We start from the raw sequence: 22,454 nt of genomic DNA, 5'->3' as shown, positions 1-22,454 counted from the left end.
AAAGGCCATGAGAAGGCTTTCCTGATAATGAAAAATACTGGAATTATGCTATATTTTAGTCTTCACTGACACACCCTCTTTTGGTCCCTGTGAATTGCCTAAGAACTTCCATGTATCAAATGTCTTGGTTCAAAGGCAACCAAAGCAATGAGTCAATCCCATAGGACAGCTCTCACTGGAGTAAGTAGTTGCTCCAGTTTATCTAGGCCCGTTTCATCAGAATAAATCAACTGTAATAAAATCCTACTTTCCTACAAAAGATCTTGGCATCAACCTTAGTAAGATCACTCCTAAACACTGAACCTAAGCCTCAGAGATGCCTGATAGGACTGTAACAGATCCCAAATGAAATGAGTTAATTTTCTAGTAGCTAACTCCTTCAACTTGAAAAATCAGGGATTTTCCAGAGGTTACTTTGCAGGGCTGGGCATTCCTGTCTCATCCACCACCCTGTGTGTATGTTCACCAGCCAACACACAATTTCTGAGTTCAGTTCAGTTCAGTTGCTCAGTCGTCTCCGACTCTTTGTGACCCCAGGAATCGCAGCACGCCCAGCCTCCCTGTCCATCACCAACTCCCGGAGTTCACTGACTCACGTCCATCAAGTCAGTGATCCCATCCGGCCATCTCATCCTCTCTCGTCCCCTTCTCCTCCTGCCCCCAATCCCTCCCAGCATCAGAGTCTTTTCCAATGAGTCAACTCTTCGCATGAGGTGGCCAAAGTACTAGAGTTTCAGCTTCAGCATCACTCCCTCCAAAGAAATCCCAGGGCTGATCTCCTTCAGAATGGACTGGTTGGAATTTCTGAGTAGATACTTCTAAAGAAACTGCCTTTGCGCAACCTCATCGACAGGAAATACTGGCAATTACCTGCCAGCCCATTGGTTACTTCCTGCCATCTTTCCTGGTGGCTCAGATGCTAAAGCATCTGCCTACAATGCAGGAGACCCAGGTTCGATTCCTAGGTTGGGAAGATCTCCTGGAGAAGGAAATGGCAACCCACTCTGGTACTCTTGCCTGGAAAATCCCATGGACGGAGGAGCGTTGTAGGCTACAGCCCATGGGGTCACAAAGATTCGGACACGACTGAGTGACTCTACTTTCACTTTTACTTTCTTTCCAGTGGTTACCCTTCAGCTGTTTGGGATCTGGGTTCAATCCTGGTCAGGGAACTAAGATCCCACAAGTCAATTACAATGTGTCTTTTTAAAAGTGTTTATGTATCGACATTCATTCCTTCTGTTGTCTGAAGAGAACTCATTTTTGCTGAGTCTCAAAAGGAGGTAAGCATTAAGTGAGAACTTGTCTGTAGTAGTGTTTCTCATGTATTTCTACCATGTGCTGTTTTTTGAGAAACCAAAACCTTAAGCACTGTTACTTGAAATTTTTATCTTTACGAAATCAGAGATCATTGAATATTCCTTCCCCAATCACACCTAAACCCTGTCACCCTGTGAACTTACAATCTACTTCCCCAAATAGGGTTACTCCTCCCGAATAGACAGAAAGTCAGAAATTTAACTGCCACTTAAAGGAACACAAACTCAGCCTTTAGAATGTTCAGCATTTCCCTGAAATTCACAGAACACCAGCAAACTCTCTCCTACGTTTTATAAAATGCAGTGGTCGAGCAAAGGTGATGAACTATTTTCGCTTCAACCAAAACTGAAATCTCACATCTAATTTTACTATTTCAAGACAAAAAGACATTATTAAGTCTAAATTAAAATGCCATGTGCAGAACACGGCAGCCACAAATCTAGAAACCACAGTAGATGGCAATTCTGTTAAGTTGAAAGTGAAGCAAAAGGCACTCAGTCGTGGCTGACTTTGCAACCCCATGGACAATAAACAATCCATGGAATTCTACAGGTCAGAATACTGGAGTGGGTAGCTTTTCCTTTCTCCAGGGGATCTTCCCAACCCAGGGATCGAACCCAGGTCTCCCGCACTGCAGGCGGATTCTTTACCAGCTGTCACTAGGAAAGCCCTGTTAAGTTGACAATTCTGAGGTAATTATTTTCACAGAATGACATCTCTTGATTTTGCATTACGGGTAGGAGAAACCCAAATGGTAGAAACACACCATTAGTTCTACCTCCTGTAACTAAAAACTGCATTAAAAATGCAATTATGTAATTAGTGAAACAGCATCTTATGGTTGACATCCTATTAAATCTTGACGAAGGACCCAGTTCCCTTCACCATTATGAAAAAGATGCATGGAAGAGAATGGAATAAATGCTGTTTATCCATGTTAATATCTCAATAAGCATCTTAATTTAACTCTAAATTCTTAATCATGTAAATGTATCTCAGACTACAAAATATTAACATGCTGTTCAATAAAACTGTTAAATAATTAAGGTGTCTCTAAGGGTAAGGAGCAACACACACAACTTGGTCAAAACTATTCAGGAAGTATATTTAAGAAAAATACAGGCTAATTGAGTTATGTCTGTCATAGGTACTTCATTTTTCTAAAAGACCTCAGACAATCACTCGATGTAGTGTATTTCTTCAAAATTATATATATCAAGACTTGACTGAAGAGTATGGATTTTGTTTAAAAAAAGCTTTTATTCGTTTTTGATCAGGGAAAGGACAATCTCAATGTCAACTTGTCACCTAATCATATATTTGAACTTACAAGATTTACTGCCCTAAAGACACTGCACCTACTGACTTGACAACATAACTTAAAACGAAAATCTCCTTTCTGTCCCCTAAGGTTGCATGTTGAAAGAATAAACAATCCCTTGCAATAGCCAACACTGGTACTTAGCTTAGGTTTAAGGTCAAATAGCAAAACAGGAGCAAAACAAGGCCAAAAGCATTATAACTTGATAGCCCACCAAGTACAAACATCACTGGAATAAAGAAAGTTGCAGGCACCAAAGAAAACAAGAGGCAGGTTCATTAGCATAAAAAAATTTACACTTGGTTGAAGGTGAGGTGAACTATTCCACAAGTAAACATGTATGCCAATCCTAATGGCGAACTTGAAACCAAAGCAACAAGACCGAAAACATTAAACTCAGTTAACTACACTGAATGTAAAACTTATCTAGGATATCCTCCCAAATCTAGAGCTAAAAGGTTTTCTTTTTAATGCACCAGGAAGATGTGTTGTAATGACATGACTTGGTCACACTTACGACTTGCGTTTACATAAGAATCAAGGGTTATCCTTCTCCATTATTCATTTACGTCTGAATGTGAATATGCTCAACTATTCAGCTCATGCACTAACCGCATAAAAAATGACTGAAACCTACTACCCATGCCTTCTAAGAACTCACACCATCGAACAGTTAACACCCAGTACAGCTTCCTAACAATGCCCCAGGAGAAAACATTTTGTTCAGTTCAGTGCTTGCCGTGACATAAAACCAACAGAATAGAATACACTTAATTTACTCAGCTACTACTTCAAATCTTTTAATCTAAGTTTTGTTCAAACTTTAATAACTTCATACCTATTTGCCAAAATTGTTGTGTAAAATCTAACTATATCTGATATTCTTAACCTGTAGCTCCTATAACACAGTTTTAGCCCCCCACCCCCCGCCCAACCCCGCAATGGGTATATTTGGACATTTTAATCAAGAAAACAAAGTTATGGTATTATGATTAGTCAAAGCTTTTTCTAGCAGACCACTGAATACAACAATCCATTAAAAAAATGCCTTTCCGGAGACAACAAAGCAAAACATTTTCTTCATAAAGGAGCTACCAGCATGCTTTGTGCCATTAAAAATTTACTTTTCAAAATATAACCAAAGACTCATGGTCTACTAGAAAGCTCCCACTAATCACAACAGTATAACTATGCCACAGAAACTTTCATGACAATGTCTCCAGATAGGCAGAGAGGAAACAACATTAAAGGTTATGATGGAAGCCTCAGTTAGAGAGGAAAATGAAGTCTCCAGAGCATAGAATACATCTAACAAACAAGGGGAACAGAGCAGACACTGCAGCTGGCTATTCATAAAGGACCACAGTTTTCTCTTCCTATGGAGCAAGACTCCCTACAAAATAAACTGTGCGTTAATTATTGCTTATTTAAAATTACACTTTTACAGAGCTATTTAGTACCTGACGCAGAAAAACAATCACATAAGGAAGCATTTATTTGAGGTTTAACATGTAATCATACAAATAAAGTCTGTATAAACACAAATCCACAGAGTCATAACACAGATAGCAAAAGACAAAGTAAAAACAAAGAAAACTAATTGGCGGCTATATACAGTTGGACACAAATTGTGTCTTGTACACTAGAAAGTCTTTTACAAAATAATCATCTTAGATCAACAGAAGACCAATCTTCAATGTCCTCCTGCAAGATGGTTACTTTAGCAATCTCTTCCTAAAAACAAAAACAAAATAGCAATTAGATTTGTGCAACTCCGGCAAGCTTTCTAAGGTCCACTTTCATGAATTGTTTTAAGTTCTCACTTTATTCTTTTCTTCAATAATTAAAGATCACATGCAAATTCATTGGCAAAATGCAGTTTGGGTAATTATAATCATCATCACCATCTCACCTTGAAGTTCCCATATGATATTAAAATTTACTTAGAAAATCCGGGAACACAATCTTTTCATATTCACAGATTGAACTGTGCTAGATGAAGGTTTACTAGAAGTGTCTCTAGTAAGCCATGTAAAATTCTATTACAAACACGAATTTCTAACACGCTTGTATTTCAAGGCAACAAATTGCTATGTGCATATGATCTTTAATTTAAATCCCAGATTTTAAAGTTCTTGTTTTGGTTTGTAGATTTCACTATTAGCTATAAAAAGAAAAAGCAAGCATTAAATCTTAAAGAATGAACACTTAAAATGAGGCTCCACAATTGAAATACAACACTAAACAGAAGACCAAAATGATTAAGCTGTAAAAAGGCATTTATGTACTTTAACTCCTGTAAAAAACCATTTAAGTTAAGTTTAGACACTTAATCTTCAAAATGATTAAAAAAGAAGCCAAAGTCTGAAGTTTTCCACTTTAATCTTTACGCTGGTACATGAAGTTGGAAGAGACCATACCACAGGACAGCGTTTTCTGGTGTATGCCTTGCGCTCTGCCCGCAACGTGCGACCCCCAGAGATAGACGTGGTCAGGGTGACACACGGCCTGCAATGAAGTTCCCGCTGGCGGGTACAAACAAGGTATAATGTCAGAGTTAGAAGACAACATTCTTGTTTTCCTTAAGTTGTACCCATTTCAGTACTTTACCTGTTAATAGTTCTAAAAAGTTTAATTATTCCTCTAGACCACCTGGTACACAAAGCAAACAGAAAAACTCTTAAGTTTTTCTGTATTACTAAAGAAAGTGAGATAAAACTTTAAAGTTAAAGATCTATAGACACTTTAGGCAAAACAGGCTCATAAAGCAAGTAAAAATTTAACAATTTAGTAAAAACACGCTACGTGGTATTTTGTTTTTACTCATTTTGTCTATTGATCTTTAAATTACATTAGACATTTCTACTGGTTTCTTGAACTCTGATACACACCTGTTTTCTGCAGTGTCCCCTTTAATACGGCTGGTAATTGTTTTGGTGATTGCCACCCCCTCGGGATGCCTTGCCGTAAGTGCTCTGTTGGCCTATGTGGAAAAGACAAAAAATTACACTTAGCTTTTAATGATATGGTTTTGCTATATATTTAAAAGCTATTAGATGTACAAAATTCTGCATGCCAAATAGAATTAGGTATTTTAAGTCACTATAAATTAGGCACATATCACATTCTAGAATGCTCACAATAACCAGTCACTAAATCCGTATAACCCCGTGACTATTACATCTCAAAAATTTAACTCTAAACACTTCTATAACACAATCTCAGAGTTGAGATGAATCTTAATACCATTGGTTTATGAAGTTAAATAAATATTCTTACCACTGTAGTCTGCATATCCCTGTCCATATCCATAGTTCCCATAGTTATACCCAGTATAATCATAGCCGCCATAGCCACTATAGTTTTGATCACCACCATAGGCACTATTGTAATTTCCATATCCTTGATCATAATAGTTATTAAATCCTTGGTTCCAGTTTTGGCCCTGACCTGAAACAATGCACAATGATTGTTAGGAAACAACTTCTGACCCCCAGTCCTAACATAAAATGATGCATTCCTGTCCCTCACTCTGCAAATCTTAAAAAGGAATAATGGACATCTACAGCGCTATCTGGTCAAGAAAATATCACTTACAGTTGTCATTAAAAAAAAAAAAAAGAGGGGTGTGTGTATAAAGTCCAACTGTGCCAGTATCAGGTTTCCTAAATCTAATGGGGGATAAAAAAATCAAGAAGACAGCAAGCATGTTTAGAACAAGGACTCCTGCCACAGAAAACCTATTATGCCAAAGTGTATCATGTAATCTTAATTACATTCAATGGTATTATTTTCCCATCAGTACTGACACTGTCAGACTGGCTATTCAAAGTGAAACGAATAAAACAAAAACCCATGGACTAAAACGAGCACTTTGCATGCTGTAACAGTTTAAATTTGGCTTTACTCTCCAATGGGCTTATTCATATTTAGCAGTTGATAGCGTAAACCACTGCGTCATTTCCCTGGGATTAGGTCTCACCTCGGCCTCGACCCCTAGTACCACCTCGCCCACCAGCTGCTGCACCTCTTCCTCCCTTTTGTTGCTGCTGTTGCTGTCTATATACCTCTTTGGGTTGTGCAACTTTGATTTCACACTATAAACAAAAGGTAAAAAGAATACAAAATTGTTACTGCTGTTCTAATGTCAAGCCATTTTTTCCCTTCTCATAACAGGCTGTGAAATTTCCCTTTAAAAAAAAAACCCAAAACCAAAACCAAAACCAAACAAACCCACCCCACTGTTCACTGAACAGAATCCAAATGGCTTTACCTTCCCAGAACCAATTTGATGGTATCTGCTTTCTAACAATTTCTTTACTGGCTCCTCATCTGTATATGTAATAAAGCAAAATCCTCTTCTTTCATTTGTTTTTGTATCCATAGGAAGTTCAATATTTTCAATCTGAAATCAAGATGCACACTCAAGATCACCCAGTAGTTAAAAAGCTACCAAAATGTTTCAGAATGACACAAGTCATTCACAATCTTTAACAAAGTATGTTACTCTCATGAATTGACTTCTGTATAAATTGTTTCATTATCAACATCAAAGTAGAGTAACCTGGCTTATCTACAAACCATTTATTTAGAGGGGAGAGGAAAACCTCAACAGCCTTTTGTACCCCACAGATGCCACTCCAATCCTGACCACACCAAAGCATCCACCTTTTTGCTGAAATAAATTAGCTATTAATTTCCATTAATTTAGATACTAGTTTCCATTGTAACACATAAAGCAGTGATAAGGGAGGGACTTGAGCAATGATTTAATTCCACCCTGACCGAACCCTTTATTCTTTAAGAACTGGGCCAGGGACAAAATGTTACATAAACGTATCGAATGAGAATACGCATAAACAAAAGCACGGCGCACCTCTCCAAAGGCTCCAAAATATTCTTTAATTTGTTCCTCCGAAGTATCTGGGCTCAATCCACCCACGAAAACCTTTTTTGGGGGTTCCTTCCCCTTTAAAGCTTTGGCCCTTTTAGGGTCTATCAATTTGCCATCCAGTTTGTGTTCTTTCAGTTCCAAAACCTAGAAGACAGATTTATGTGATCTGACAACATACAACCAACCCTCCGAACGACTTGCAAAACGCACACAAAAAGCACGATGCAAACAGGTTCATACCTTATCAACACTAGCAGCATCCTTGAAAAGCACAAATCCAAATCCTCGTGATCTTCCAGTAACAGGATCTGTTTTAATCGTGCAGTCCACAACTTCCCCAAATCGAGACAAATATTCAGTCAGATCTTTCTTGCTTGTATCCCAGCTCAAGCCTCCAATAAACATTTTACTAGAAATAAAAGTTGTTTATTTACAAACAGCAGTAGCTAAAACGGTTAAATTCTAAAGTTACGTTTACTACAAACTATAAGCACGGGGAAATTCATACCCACGTACAAGTAATGTCACCTGTTTACAAACACACAGGAACCAAAGACCACAAAAAGCCCCAAATTCCATCAAGGTCACTTATCCAAATCTTCGCTCTCCACACTGCACCAGGCAAAGTTTAAACGAGGCCAACCAAACACGTTAAAAGACCGTTCCGAACTAGGAAAATGCAACTTTCTAAAGTGAACGCCCACTACTCAGGTTCACCGTCTTCCTCAGCTGTCAGTGTTCCACCTGAAGAACTCATCATCACGCACACTGGAGATCTGGGCACCAGTCGCCTACAGGTTCCCAAACCAAGGGTCCCCCTGCATCCTCCCCAGAAAATCTGCCCGGAGCCCTAACAGATACAGTGAAGAGGCGGCGGCAGCTGCAGTGTGCGGCGCGGCCAGTCCGGCCCCTCCCCCTCAAGCCCCACGCGGCGCCTGCGCACTCTGGCCCCAGACGCCGCCGCCCTCCGCCTCCAAACCCTCTGCCCTTCCCCCACCTTCCGCGGGGCTCTCCAGTAACCCCGTCCGTCTCCTACTTTCCTCTTCCCTCCGATCTAGTGGGGTCCGGCGGACACGCGGGAGAATCGACTCGGGGCAAGAATGGGCGGGTGAGGTGGGGAAAGGTAGCGCGCGGATCCCGAGGGACGAAGAGCGCGTGCGGCGCGCTGGGGGAGGGGAAAGGAGGGGAGAGGCGAGAAGCGTGCGGTACCCGTCATCCTGCTGGTTCTTGCTCGCGTTGATCTTGGATCCCTCGGCGAACTCCTCTATGTTGCTGTACTCGTTCATGTCTTCCATAGCGGCGGAGTGGTCGGCCGGAAGGTGCTGGCGCGCAGACCGAGTCGCGGCAGCAGCGGCGGCGGAGCGTTGTATGGAGCTGGATTTAAAATGGCGGCGGAAGAGATCCGGGCGCCGCCTGCGCCCTCCCTTTATAGCCGCCCCGCCCGCCAATCGGGAGGGCTGCTGGGCGGTGACGTGGCGCTGGGCCCGGCGCGCCCCCTGCCGGGCGGAGCTGGGAGCGAGCGAAGGGAGGAGCGGGGCGAGCTGCCGCGGCGGCCGCGGCCGCCAATGGGAGAGGCTGCGGGAGGCTAAAGTAGCGGGAGCGGAGGGGAACAATGGCGGCGGCACATGGGAGAGTCGGGGCGGGACCTCCATCACGGCCCTCCTGCTGAGAAGCGAGGTCGCGAGTGAGGGGACGCGGGCTTGGGAAGAGAGAGACGCGTCAGAAGAGAAACAACGACGGGGCGAGTCCTGGGGTCAGAATCCCGAGCAACGCCACAGTCCCTCTTGCCTTGAGAGCCTTTTGTCTCTGGCGTCCGGTCCAGCCCACTCCCAGCCAAGAGCCGTCAACCCCGCCTTTTTCCGCCCTCGGTTCCCCCAGCGCAGAGCTGCTGCTATCGATTAGCACCGTGGCCGCGCCGCTCCGGAAAAAGGCGGACTGCGCCCGGCGCTGGCGGCTGAGGCGGCGAGCGCGCCAGCCGTCCGCCCGCCGCGCGCACGCGTGTTTTGTCCTCGAGCTGGCTGGAACCAGCCGAACAGGAAGCGGGCGCGCGGCGGCCTCTCAGGGCGGCCGCGCGGCGCGGACGCCTCTTCCGCTGCCGCCCCAGGCGCGCGGGCCGAGGGGGGCGCGGCGGGCCTCGCGCTAGCCGATCGGCCGACGCCGTCCAGCTGACCGGGACCTGAACGGCCTCCTTCGGTGGCTGAGGAACGGGAGGAAGGGCGCGGACCCGGTCGGATTACTGTAAAAAATGCCAAAGCCGAAGCAGTGGGCGGGGAGGGAGGGGGCTAGGTGCCGTAGAGGGCAAGGGGCACTCACATCCCCGGCGCGCCACTCGCGGGGCTCCCGTCTGCACGTGCCCCGAGCCTCTCCCGCTCGCTCAACCAGTCTGCGGAGAGCGCGCGCCCGCGCACCCGTCTCCCGCGTTCGCTTCTTTGTTCCCGCCCACGCGAGGCCCCATTTTGACGGATCGGGTTCGAGGCCCTCTAGCGGCCAATCGACGTCGGCACCGTGCCTCGCCCCGCCCCCTCGGAACCTCGTGAGGACCGCCCTCTCTTTCTGCCCACGTGGTCTGGGCCTCCCGCCCCGGGCAGCTGGCGAGTTCAGGGTCCTTGGGCTGCGGATTTCTCTACGTCCGGAGGCGCTGACCAGTCCTCTCCGCCTCGTGCGTCAGGCCGCGCTGCGGTTATCCGCTCCGGGACTCTTTTTCTGGGCCACCAGAAGCCTAGCCCTTTGCTGGGGGCGCTGCCGGCGCCGCCCTCCGCCCTCTCTACCAGTAGGCCGATTCTCTTGGTAGCAGTCGGTGGGGTGGGGAAATGGTCGTGCTTTCGGTGCCCGCCGAAGTCACTGTGATCCTGTTAGATATCGAAGGTACCACAACCCCGATTGCTTTCGTGAAGGTGAGGGGCGGAAGGGAGCGGGGCAGTTACTTAACGCTTTAAACCCAAAATGTTGAAAGTATCGCAGACCTTGCACTAGAGACACGAGGAGTGGGAGAGACGGTGTGGCTTTGCTCCGACTTGGGTGGGAGGAGGTAGTCTGCGGCGGATTGCTGGATGCATTTTCTCCTCATCTTCACCTTCCCCCGTCCCTGCCCTCGGTTGTTTGCAGGTGGGTGGGAAGGGACGGAGGTGGTGGTGAAGAAGGGAGGAGGTGGGCAGGTCCGCGGCGGCAAGCTGAAGAGGTGTGGGCGCCGCCCGCCGGGCAGGTGTGCGCCCCGTCGCCCCGCAGGTAAGCGACTGCCTCGTGCCAATATGGACCTGGGGAGTCGGCGGCCGCGATCTAGTGGTCCCTGAAGCTTCCAGCCCCGCAAAATGGAAAGACTGAAGCGTCAGGATGACTTTTCTGGTAGCCTTGGTGTCTTAGGCAGTAATGGTTATTCTTCGCCTTTTCCCACTCCTGCTGTTCGTGGCCGAGCCTCTCACTGAATGTTCCTGGACGAGGTTAGCAACGATCTAGATTCCGTCCATTTTCCTTTTTTTAAAAAGAAGACAAAGTTCTTACCCAAAGTCGTCTAGGATAGCAGTGCTAACCAAATTGTCTACATCTAGTTCACAAACTTAAAACTTTGCATTAGAGCAGGTTCCTTTTTTATATATGTTGTATTTGTCAGGATGATTAAATATCAGATATTAATATAATTTTTAAAAGAACCCCTCAGGCCTAGTCTTCTGTTTATTTGAATTTTAGAGGTTTAAGATAAAAGTTCTCATAGAAGTGCTTGTGTGCAATAATTGAGATACCGTTTACAAAGTAGGGAAAGCCCGTCTTGCAGCAAACTGAAAGTCTTAGTTTTAATTTAAAAAATTTTTTAAAGTTACCTGTGAAGAATGTTTTTCTTGATCTGCTGCTGCTAAGTCGCTTCAGTCGGGTCCGACTCTGTCCGACCCCATAAAGGGTAGCCCACCAGGCTCCCCCGTCCCTGGCATTCTCCAGGCAAGAACACTGGAGTGGGTTGCCATTTCCTTCTCCAATGCATGAAAGTGAAAAGTGAAAGTGAAGACGCTCAGTCGTTGCCGGACTCTTAGCGACCCCATGGACTGCAGCCTACCAGGCTCCTCCGTCCATGGGGTTTTCCAGGCAAGAGTACTGGAGTGGGGTGTTTCTTGATCTAGGTTATGATATAAAATTGTTGTACACTTTTAGGTCTCCACTGTAACAACCACTTACAAATTCTTTAGAAGGACCACAATACCTTGACATCCAGCATAGTGTCTTAAGAAATCTAGTTTGGCATTTTTTTCCCAAGTTTTTAAGTACACTTGAGGCCTCTGCAGAAATATTCAGAATTGGCCAAATGTTGATAACTGAGTCGACTTTTCTTTCTCTTGTTGATTGTGACAAAATAACTACTTTCTTGTAGTTTTCAAAGAAAAAAAGGATTCTGCATTTTTATGCTTCATAGTTTACAAGTCACAGTCTTGCTTTCCACTGTTATCAGAAGACCAGGAGTAATGACAAGTAGTAATATGGCATATGTACCATTCTTGGAAAATCTATTTAGGGAGAAGATATCTCATGCAAATCAATTTTGTAGCAAAAAATATTGCATCTCTTTCACCTTTTTTAATCCACTGTGTCTTCTGCAAGATGAGCTGAGCCACTTCGTGGAATCTTTGTTTATGACAGACTTATTCTGAGATCTTTCTGAGAATAAAAATGCCTTAATGTCTAAATAGGGGTGTTTTTTTTTTTTGCGTTTGAGACCAGACTGCAAAAAAAAAATCACTCAAGGATCTTGTTCTAAGGATAATTTATTGTGCTTTGTCCTATAATCAATTATTATTTTTATTAAGGTTAATTACTATAATTGTCTATTTGCTATGCATTAAATGATCAAAACCAGTGTTTCTGAGAATATGTTCAGAAGAACATTAGATCTTTGTGGATGTTTATTGTAACTACACAGAAAAAGATTACTAAATGCATTTTGAGAAAATGGTCTATGCTTATTCAACCAGGTTTCTTTATTGCACACCTTCTCAGATCCTTTATATCATACACACACTTGCACACACATAATGCTTTGTGAACCTTCAAGAGACTAGCATTTCACAAATTTATTTGAACCAAGAAATCCTTTAGCACGGTGTCTGTATCTTTTGAATACAGATTTTTTTAACTTAGCATCTCTTTAAAGAGATGCTAAATTATATCCTTCTTGGACCTCTGTTCTACTTTGGGCTTTAGTCACGTTAGTGTGTGAACTTGGAAATGATGAAAGGAAACATTGAGATGCGACTGGTATCCTTGACTACAAGTCAGGTTGTGTGCACTGTTGCGTATTACTGATAGGAGACAGGCTCTGAAAAACTGAACAGTTTGCCTGGGATTTGAAACCAAATTGTTGGGAATCACAGTGCTGTTCCATCTTCTTTGCCTGGTCTTGTGGGTGTTAAATGACACAGCTGACACGAGAGCACTTTAATCAGTAAGAAATACCATAAAAGTATATGGTGGCAAATTTTAGTTTACACCACCTCTTGGTGATAGGTTTAGGAGTACACCCTTGGAACAGAATAACTGTACTTTATTTGGGGGTTTGGTTCTGCCGTCAGTATACACTGTGAAAATTGAGTATTGTCAAAAATTGCCGTTGTGATTGTCATACTGAGTGAAGTAAATCAGAGAAGGAGCAATATCCTATGACATTCCTTGTATGTGGAATCTAAGAAATGATACAAATGAACTTACAAAACAGAAAGAGACTCACAGACTTAGAGAACAAACAGTTTTGGGCTGGGGAGAGGGGAGGAAGGGATAGTTAGGGAGTTTGGGATGACATGTACACACTGCTGTAATTAAAATGGATAACCAACAAGGACCTACTGTATAGCATGGGGAACTCTGCTCAGTGTTATGTGACAGCCTGGGTGGGAGGGGAGCTTGGGGGAGAATGGATACATGTATATGTATGGCTGGGTCGCTTTGATGTCCACCTAAAACTATCACAGCATTGTTAAATGGTTATACCCCAATACGAAAGAAAAGGTTTTAAAAAAAAAATGCCTTTGAAATACCCTTAGGAAGCCAGTCCTCTCTGGAGACTGATGCATCCATTTTTCCTTCAGAGTTGGAACATTGCTGCTGCTTCTTTTGAGCATCGGAGGAAGTAGTTGGTTTGGGATTAGGTGACGTAGATGAAAAACATATTGTGTCAAACACTAGGCTCACACTGAACCATTCATGCTGTCAGAGACACTGGGGAACTGAGACTGACCCAGGGAACAGAATACCTTCTGTGAGTGGAATGGCAGACAGGTTACCAGCACTGGTTATATTTATTTTTTCCCTTTCTCTTTCTCTTTTTCCCCTTGCTGAGTAGTTAGAGTTGAAGGTGTCTGTGATGCAACTTATAACTATATAAGATGACACGAACTCCTAGATATCTTACAGGATTCCATAGAATCTTCCCAGTCTGGAAATGTGTTCTGTGAACAGCCTGTTGCTCTGTCAGTACATGCCTTTAACCCTTAGGCTACAGATAATAATAAACAGTGGTTTTCCTTAACTGCTAATTTATCTTATTTTCTTCGAGTCAGAATGGTCAAATTTCTGGAGTGTGAAGGGTTCCTAGCTTGAATCATCTAGTCAGTGTCACAACCAGCTAATTAATTTCTCATAGGAATCAATGGATGCCTAGAGGCATGTCTTTGTGAGGGTCATCACAACTTGTTGGGGGCAGAGCAGCAGTAGATCCTCGCTTTCCCTCGATGGTTCCCAGTGCATCTGAGTCCTCAAAGCCATCAGTCCTGCCCCTCACTGCAGAACATGTGCCTCTGGAGGTTCTTTTCTTTTCAGGCACTGACTGTGATCCTCTATGGTGGTGATCACTCAACATTTTTTGGTTATATAAACCATCAGCAGGCTTTCCCGATGGCTCAATGGGCAAAGAATCCGCCTGCAGTGTAGGAGACACAAGAAACACAGGTTCAACTCCTGGGTTGGGAAGATGCCCTGGAGAAGGGCATGGCAACCCACTCCAGTGTTCTTGCCTGGAGAATCCCATGGACAAAGGAGCTTGACGAGCTACAGTCTAAAAGGTAGCAGAGAGTCAGACATCACTGAGTGACTACACACACACATACACACACAAACAAAGCATCAGTAGAGTTGGGTCAGGCATAACCAATAGAACTTATTGTAACCAACAGAATTTCTTATGTACTGTTATTAAGTTATAAAGTAATTAGAATTTAAAGATGAGGTTTAAATAAGTATAAATGAATGGGTTTGTATTTTCTTCCCTTATCCCTTTGAATCATCTTGCCTGCAACCCATGGAGCTGCCACAGATCTTTGTCTATGGTGATGTAATACTCATTTTTCTGAGTTTTTGTATTGTGTTATTCCAATGATTTTAGTCTGTAAGCTGTGAAATAACACCATTACCAATCCTGTAGTTATCCTGTCAGGAAACTTCAACTATTGTTTTTGAGTTAGGGAAGATGATCTCTTGCTTCTGAAAATTTGGTGCTTTTCCTGTCATTACACGTCAAATTAGTACTTGTAACAACAGTTGGGGCAGTTATGATGTATGAAGTCACTGCAAACACCATCTTAGCAAATACTGAAACACTGTCCATAGAGAAGATGAAGGGAGCGGTTCCTGTGAGCCTCTGGTCACAACTGATGGATAGATAACCTTGTTTGTGTGTTTCTGTTTGTCTTACTTAATACATACCATCGACTCCCTAACACTGAGCTCGCTGCCGATGGCGCTGTGACTTAGGCTGTGCTGGAGCTTCTGTAACTGCATGTGCTTCCTCCAGGAGGTAGTCTTCTTGCCTTAGGAACACTGGACAGCACTTGAGCACTTTGGGGGCAGTCACCAACAAAAGCACAAAATGTGAAAATGTAGTGGCAAACAGACTTTGAAAAGGATGCTTGTTTAAAATGTGAGAGGTGAAGTAAGGCAAAGCATCACCTCATACTGGGAATGTGTGCAGCTGCTTCTCCACAAGTTTTGCTCTTTTGCTCATGTATGTACCTGTTGTCAGAAAAGTGGGAAAGTTCAGTGAATAATGATTTGGAGGTTATGAATAAATTTTAGTAGGTAGAATTTGTAAATATAGTATCTTTAAACAACAGGGATTGGCTGGACAGAGTGTAGTATTTATCAGGATGAGCTTGGTGACTGCAAGTCTGGCTTGGCTTCTGGATCCCTGAATGACTTATGGCAAGTTAGTTACTGTCCTTTGAGTCTGGGTGCAGATGTCCTCTACAGTGTCTTGTACTGTGGAGATAGCAATGTCGTAAGGCTGTTGTGAACATTTAATGAATATACGTGCTCAAGGATTGTGCTCACTCAGTCATGTCTGACTCTCTGTGACCCTGTGTGTGGACTATAGCCTGCCAGTCTCCTCTGCCCATGGGATTTTCCAGGCAAGAATACTGAAGTGTGTTGCCATTTCCTCCTCAGGGGATCTTCCTGACCCAGGGATCGAACCCGAGTCTCCTGCATCTCCTGCCTTGGCAGGCAAATGCTTGACTACTGAGCTACCTGGAAAGCAAAGAATGAATATTTAGCCCCCTGTATGAAATAAATAAATATATTTCCATCAGTATTTCATTTGCTGTCAACAAACCTTGTCAGAGAGTAGGGGGTGAGTGGCAGTGGTGGGGTATGTATTTCATTTATGCCTTAGGAAGACTTCGTGCTTGAAAATAAAGTCTTTGTAATAATTAAGAACCTTCTATTAACTGAAAGTGTGAATTTGATTAGAATATTTGTTCCTAGAGAGTGTATTAAGTGGGTCGTGGTGAGTACCCTTGCCAGTGGCCCTTTATATCTGTGCTTCTCAGACTTGAATGTGCAGACAAATAATCCAGAGATCTGGCTAAAATGTAGTTTCTGATTCAGAAGACCTGAAATGGTATTTTTTTTTTTTTTTTTTTAGTGACATTTGTTGTTTTCTAATTTTGCAAGCAGTACATGTTCATTGAAAACGGAAATACATAAAAGCATAAAGTAAAAATTGACAATCATGCATAATTCACACTGGCCCCCTTCCCACCAGAGATGACTGTTATTTGCATTTTGGTACATTTCCTTCCAGTGTATACATGTTTGTTTGTTTTCATTTTCTTTTTCTGGCCAGGCATCTTAGTTCCCTGACCAGGGATCGAACTTGTACCCCCTGCATTTGGGAGTATGGAGTCTTAACCACTCGACCCCCAGTGAAATCCCGTAGTGCTTTAATGGAAGTATAATTGACCTACAGTACTATGTTAGTTGGGGCTTCCCTGGTGGCTCAGAGGTTAAAGCGTCTGCCCGTAATGTGGGAGACCTGGGTTCGATCCCTGGGTCGGGAAGATCCCCTGGAGAAGGAAATGGCATCCCACTCCAGTATTCTTGCCTGGAGAATCCCATGGGCGGAGGAGCCTGGTGGGCTACAGTCCACGGGGGTCGGACTGAGCAACCTCACTTTCACTTTCACTATGTTAGTTACAGGTGTCATAGTGATTCAATTTCTATACATTATAAAATGATCATCATGATATGTCTGGTTAACATCTGTCACCATACAAACATACTACAGTATAAATGGTTATATTCCTCATGCTGTACATTTCATCCCCATTTATTTTGTAATTGGGAGTTGGTACCTCTTAATCTCCCTCACCTATTTCATTACTTTCTCCAGATTCCTCCCTTCTGGCAACCACCTGTTTATTCTATCTATGAGTCTGTTCTGTTTTGTTATGTTCCTTCATTTGTTTTGTTTTTTAGATATGTGAAATCAGACGGTATTTGTCTTTGTGTTATTTCACTTAGCATAATACCCTCTCAGTTCAGTTCAGTTCAGTCACTCAGTCATGTCCGACTGTTTGCGACCCCATGAATCGCAGCACGCCAGGCCTCCCTGTCCATCACCAACTCCTGGAGTTCACTCAAACTCACGTCCATCGAGTTAGTGATGCCATCCAGCCATCTCATCCTCTGTCGTCTCCTTTTCCTCCTGCCCCCAATCCTTCCCAGCATCAGAGTCTTTTCCAGTGAGTCAACTCTTTGCATGAGGTGGCCAAAGTACTGGAGTTTCAGCCTTAGCATCATTCCTTCCAAAGAAATCCCAGGGATGATCTCCTTTAGAATGGACTGGTTGGATCTCCTTGCAGTCCAAGGGACTCTCAAGAGTCTTCTCTAACACCACAGTTCAAAAGCATCAATTCTTTGGCACTCAGCTTCACAGTCCAGCTCTCACATCCATACATGACCACTGGAAAAACCATAGCCTTGACTAGACGGACCTTTGTTGGCAAAGTAATGTCTCTGCTTTTCAATATGCTATCTAGGTTGGTCATAACTTTTCTTCCAAGGAGTAAGCGTCTTTTACTTTCATGGCTGCAGTCACCATCTGCAGTGATTTTTGAGCCCCCCAAAATAAAGTCTGACACTGTTTCCATTGTTTGCCCATCTATTTCCCATGAAGTGAGGGGACCCGATGCCATGATCTTTGTTTCTGAATGTTGAGCTTTAAGCCAACTTTTTCACTCTCCACTTTCACTTTCATCAAGAGGCTTTTGAGTTCCTCTTCACTTTCTGCCATAAGGGTGGTGTCATCTGCATATCTGAGGTTATTGATATTTCTCCCAGCAATCTTGATTCCAGCTTGTGCTTCTTCCAGCCCAGTGTTTCTCATGATGTACTCTGCATATAAGTTAAATACCCTCTAAGATCCATCTATGTTATCACAAATGGCAAGATTTCATTCTTTTTTTTAATGGTTGAATAACATGGCATGAAGTTGAGTTTTGAACAGGTTCCCGGGTGATGCTGATGCTGTCGGTCCATGGACTGAACTCTGAGTAGTTAGGCTGTATACAGAAGCCAAGATCTGTTAGCATCCCTCTTTCCTAATGGTTCATTGGAGGTGACAGAGCAGACCAAGATAGTGTAGGTGAATTAAAGGAGGTCTGTCATCATTAACAGAACCAAAACCTCTCAGAAGTCAAGTAAATTGACAAAAGAGAGCAAGATAATGAAATAAACTGGTAAATAACAAAACAATAAGCAAGTGGCCACTTCCCCAGCTTTTGCAAATTGTCTTCCAGGAACTGAACTGTAATAATAACTTTCTTTTTTTGTTGTCTGTGGAACTCCCCAACCAGGGATTGAACTTGCGGCCCCTGCAGTGGAACCTCGGAGTGTTTTTTATTATTATCTATGTGTTTGCCTGTGCTGGGTCTTAGTTGCGGCGTGCAGAATCCAGTTCCCCGACCCAGGATCAAACCTGGGCTTCCAGCAGGGGGAGTGTGAAGTCTTAGCCCCTGGACCACCAGGGAAGTCCAAAGCAGTTTTCTTTTATTTTTTTCTTAAATATTTATTTACTTATTTGGCTGCATCAGGTCTTAATTGCTGCGTGTGCTTAGTTGCTGTGTGGCATTTGGGATCTTAGTTCCCCAGCCAGGGATAGAACCTGCACTCCCTGCATTGGAAACACTGAGTCCAAACCACTGGACTGCCAGGGAAGTCCTGGGATTATAATTTTTTTTTAATTGAGTTTTTTTTTTTTTTTTTTTAAGATTCTGTTTAAGGACTGTGGTGGTGTGGAAGTTGGTAAAGACAATATGTAGGAACTGGAGTTTTACCTTAGAGTACATAATTTTGGTAGTGTTTTGAATAAGACCAAGAGAAAAGATGTCTCAAACTTAATCTTCTGCATTAGAAAATCTGAATTAAACAGACAAATCCTTGATCCTATCAGTAGTATTTTTTTGAAGTAGCAGATACTCATTTCATTGAAAATCAAAATGGTAAAGATATTAATTCAGTTGAACAATGGAATCCTGTTTGTATGTTCTTCTGACATTTGTTTAGTAAATTTCTTTGCACTATATTTTATGCTAAAGCGCTTTTAGAAATAGCTCACACAATCGATTGTTTAATAATATGTGTAATTTACTCTTATGTTGTCTTATATTCTAACAATATATTTTGGAAGATAATAATGAGGAAATGTTGAAGTTGACATTTTTTTTTCTCACAAAAACTACTATGTTAATTTTATGGTCTTTCTAGGAAGAGAGCTTGTGTTGTTTGATAGTATCTCCCAACTTTAGTTTAATAGCCATTTAATAAGGATTATCATTTCTAATGCTCTCAGCATTGAGAACTGTAGGGCGCTGACTCCACCCTCAGTATGAAACTGTTACAAGACTGCCCACAAGAGGCAGCGCGCGAGAGTTTTTTCCACCTGTGTGATTTATTATTGATGCTATAATTGTGTCACTTTGCCTAGGTTCCTTCAATCTAGGGATTCAGGCTTCTTCATCTCCAAGAATGGGGGGAGTAGGATCTGTCATGCTCACAAGATAGAGAAGAAGATCGAATGAGATAGATACAAAAAGCTTTGCTCCCTGGATGCAAGAAGGTGAGCTTCAGTTCAGTTCAGTTCAGTCGCTCAGTCGTGTCCAACTCTTTGCGACCCCATGGACTGCAGCACGCCAGGCCTCCCTGTCCATCACCAACTCCCGGAGCTGACTGAAACTCATGTCCATTGAGTCAGTGATGCCATCCAACCATCTCATCCTTTGTCATCCCTGTCTCCTCCCGCCTTCAATCTTTCCTAGCATCAGGGTCTTTTCAAATGAGTCAGTTCTTCGCAACAGGTGGCCAAAGTACTGGAGTTTCAGCTTCAGCATCAGTCCTTCCAGTGAATATTCAGGACTGATTTCCTTTAGGATGGACTGGTTAGATCTCTTTGCTGTCCAAGGGACTCTCAAGAGTCTTCTCCAACACCACAGGTTGAAAGCATCAATTCTTTGGCGCTCAGCTTCCTTTATAGTCCAACTCTCACATCTGTACATGACTACTGGAAAAACCATAGCCTTGACTAGACGGACCTTTGTTGGCAAAGTAATGTCTCTGCTTTTGAATATGCTGTCTAGGTTGGTCATAGCTTTTCTTTTAAGGAGCAAGCGTCTTAACTTTGTGGCTGCAGTCACCATCTGCAGTGATTTTGGAGCCCCAAAAAATAAAGTCTGACACTGTTTCCACTGTTTCCCCATCTATTTGCCATGAAGGTGAGCTTAAGGTCCCATATACTTTTCTGTATCCAGTGACCACCATTATACTTGATGACCATTATACTAATCTTCTGTCCTTTTGCTTATGGCAGGAGTCATGAGCTGGAGGGGGGGTGGACTTTGAAAAATATGAAGCCCAGTAGAAACACTGATTACAATGCAGGAAATATCAGACTGGAGACAGACAGCACTTGTGAAGAGTCAGTATGGAAAAAGGGGCGCTATTCTGAAGGAGATCAGCCCTGGGATTTCTTTGGAGGGAATGATGCTGAAGCTGAAACTCCAGTACTTTGGCCACCTCATGCGAAGAGCTGACTCATTAGAAAAGACTCTGATGCTAGGAGGGATTGGGGACAGGAGAAGAAGGGGACACCAGAGGATGAGATGGCTGAATGGCATCACTGACTTGATGGACATGAGTCTAAGTGAACTCCAGGAGTTGGTGATGGACAGGGAGGCCCAGCGTGCTGCGATTCATGGGGTCGAAAAGAGTTGGACACGACTGAGCGAGTGAGCTGAACTGAACTGAACTGAACTGAACTGAATATGTACTGAAACTCACTGTGATTACCTCTACCTGTGCTTCTATGGCCCTGAGCAGAAGGAGGTCAAGAACAGGACACAAAACATGACTGCTCTTAGACAACTTGCACTGGCATGGCAGGATTTCCTGGTTTGATTACTATTCCCCCAAACCTCCCCTTGTTCCGGATTCCTACACAGAGATGTACTCATGGTGGACTACAAGGGGATTTTTGTTGATTGAACTTGAAACAAGGGGAGGAGCCTTTGGAGAATGACTGTATTGGGCCTGAGTATATCATGAGATGGATTAGAAAACACCTCCAGCCTCAATTTCTGGTCTCTTACTCTTCTAGAACCTTCAATGTTATGGCACATGCATAATGTTTCCAGCTAATCAGTCTTCCCTTCCTTTTCCCCACATTTGTTTGAATACCTTTCATGTGCCAGGCGCTGCCAGGAAACCAAAATTCTTAAAGATGCAGTTGCCCCCCCTGAAGGAATCAAGTAAGGAAGACAGGTACATAAACAGGTTGTCTTTGCACCATCAAAATCCTTTTGGGTTTCCTGTTGTCTCAAAGGTAGTTTCAGCTCCTCAACTTGAGTGAGTCAGGTTTTCCAACTTTCTGTTCCTCTGTTCCTTTACACTTTTTTTTGTAAATAACTGATGATGCCCATTTGGGTCATGCTAGTCTTTCATGCCACCGCCGTTCCTCTAGCTTGGAGTGTCACACCTTGTCCTCTCCAAGTGCAGTTTGGTTCCATGTAGCCATTGACTTAAAACATGTTTAAAACATATTTCTCGTGCTAGGCTGTGGGAATAGACAAGTGATACCTACTTCTGCTTTCCAAGGACTTGGGTTTAAGCGGGAACTTCCGAGTCCTGTCTCCCTGCTCTGTAGGGCCGTGTATTTGCCATCGCAGCAGATGCTGCCTTGCGGTGTCGTCTGTGCGTGCTGTCTTCCCGCTGTGCCGAGAGCTCCTTAAGGGCCGAGAGCAGAGCCTGGCACAGCGCTCGCACATACGGCGTTTGGTGAGTGCTTGTTGACAGCATTACGGTGCCTTCCAGCCTGGGCCAGGAGGGGCTGGCATTGTCTGCTCCCACTTCTGCTCTCCTTGCTATTTCAGATTTCCTCAAGGTGATATTTTATCTTATTTGCACAGCATGCGATGTAACTGTTGTGTTTCTAGAGTGATATTAGAACTTTCTTTGACCCAGCATTTCTAAAACTGGTGAGTTTTAGAGAAATTAGTTTTCAATGGGAGTTAAAACACCATAAAGTAAATTTTATTAACAATTAAGTATCTAAAGAGCTAAATACATTATTCTTTGGAAACTTGTATCTGTTAATGTGAGGCTAGAGGAGTGTTTTTC

At 43.3% G+C, this 22,454-nt stretch overlaps 2 protein-coding genes across 17 annotated transcripts in view; one reads left to right on the top strand and one right to left on the bottom strand.

Annotated features, from left to right (window-relative positions):
• Window positions 1-4,113: 4,113 nt before the first annotated feature.
• Window positions 4,114-9,972, bottom strand: HNRNPDL (heterogeneous nuclear ribonucleoprotein D like). 11 transcript variants are annotated; one of them, XR_015165238.1, is made up of 9 exons: window positions 8,745-9,972; window positions 7,776-7,944; window positions 7,518-7,679; window positions 6,915-7,046; window positions 6,624-6,738; window positions 5,921-6,091; window positions 5,533-5,624; window positions 5,062-5,166; window positions 4,114-4,375 (listed from the first exon to the last, which is right to left on the bottom strand). XR_015165238.1 is itself a non-coding variant. In XM_086405134.1 (8 exons), the coding sequence occupies exons 1-7, from the start codon at window positions 9,185-9,187 to the stop codon at window positions 5,554-5,556; spliced, it is 1,263 nt and encodes a 420-aa protein (XP_086261260.1). In that variant the 5' UTR covers window positions 9,188-9,972; the 3' UTR covers window positions 4,114-4,375; window positions 5,533-5,553. The 11 variants fall into 11 exon arrangements, 7 of the variants coding, with proteins under 7 accessions (XP_086261260.1, XP_086261263.1, XP_086261262.1 ...); XR_015165240.1 differs by lacking the exon at window positions 5,921-6,091; XR_015165239.1 differs by lacking the exon at window positions 7,518-7,679 and having other exon boundaries at window positions 8,745-9,543.
• Window positions 9,562-22,454, top strand: part of ENOPH1 (enolase-phosphatase 1) — a 38,588-nt gene continuing 25,695 nt past the window's right edge. The window contains exon 1 of one of the 6 annotated variants that reach the window (XM_086405147.1): window positions 9,562-9,762. Coding sequence is in view for 2 of the 6 variants with exons in the window: in XM_086405142.1 (XP_086261268.1) it covers window positions 9,781-10,068 (288 nt within the window). In the remaining 4 variants the exon portion in view is untranslated. Of the gene's footprint in view, window positions 10,069-10,143; window positions 10,430-19,016; window positions 21,600-22,454 lie in introns of those variants that run through there. The other 5 variants (XM_086405146.1, XM_086405142.1, XM_086405145.1 and 2 more) reach the window with 5 other exon arrangements.

The sequence above is a fragment of the Bos grunniens genome, chromosome 6 (assembly GCF_055505025.1).
Source record: "Bos grunniens cultivar Pamir isolate PY7600 chromosome 6, Bosgru_T2T1.0, whole genome shotgun sequence".
Taxonomy (NCBI): domain Eukaryota; kingdom Metazoa; phylum Chordata; class Mammalia; order Artiodactyla; family Bovidae; genus Bos; species Bos grunniens.
Note: the sequence above shows the minus strand (reverse complement) of the source record. Positions and strands in the feature narration are given on the sequence as shown.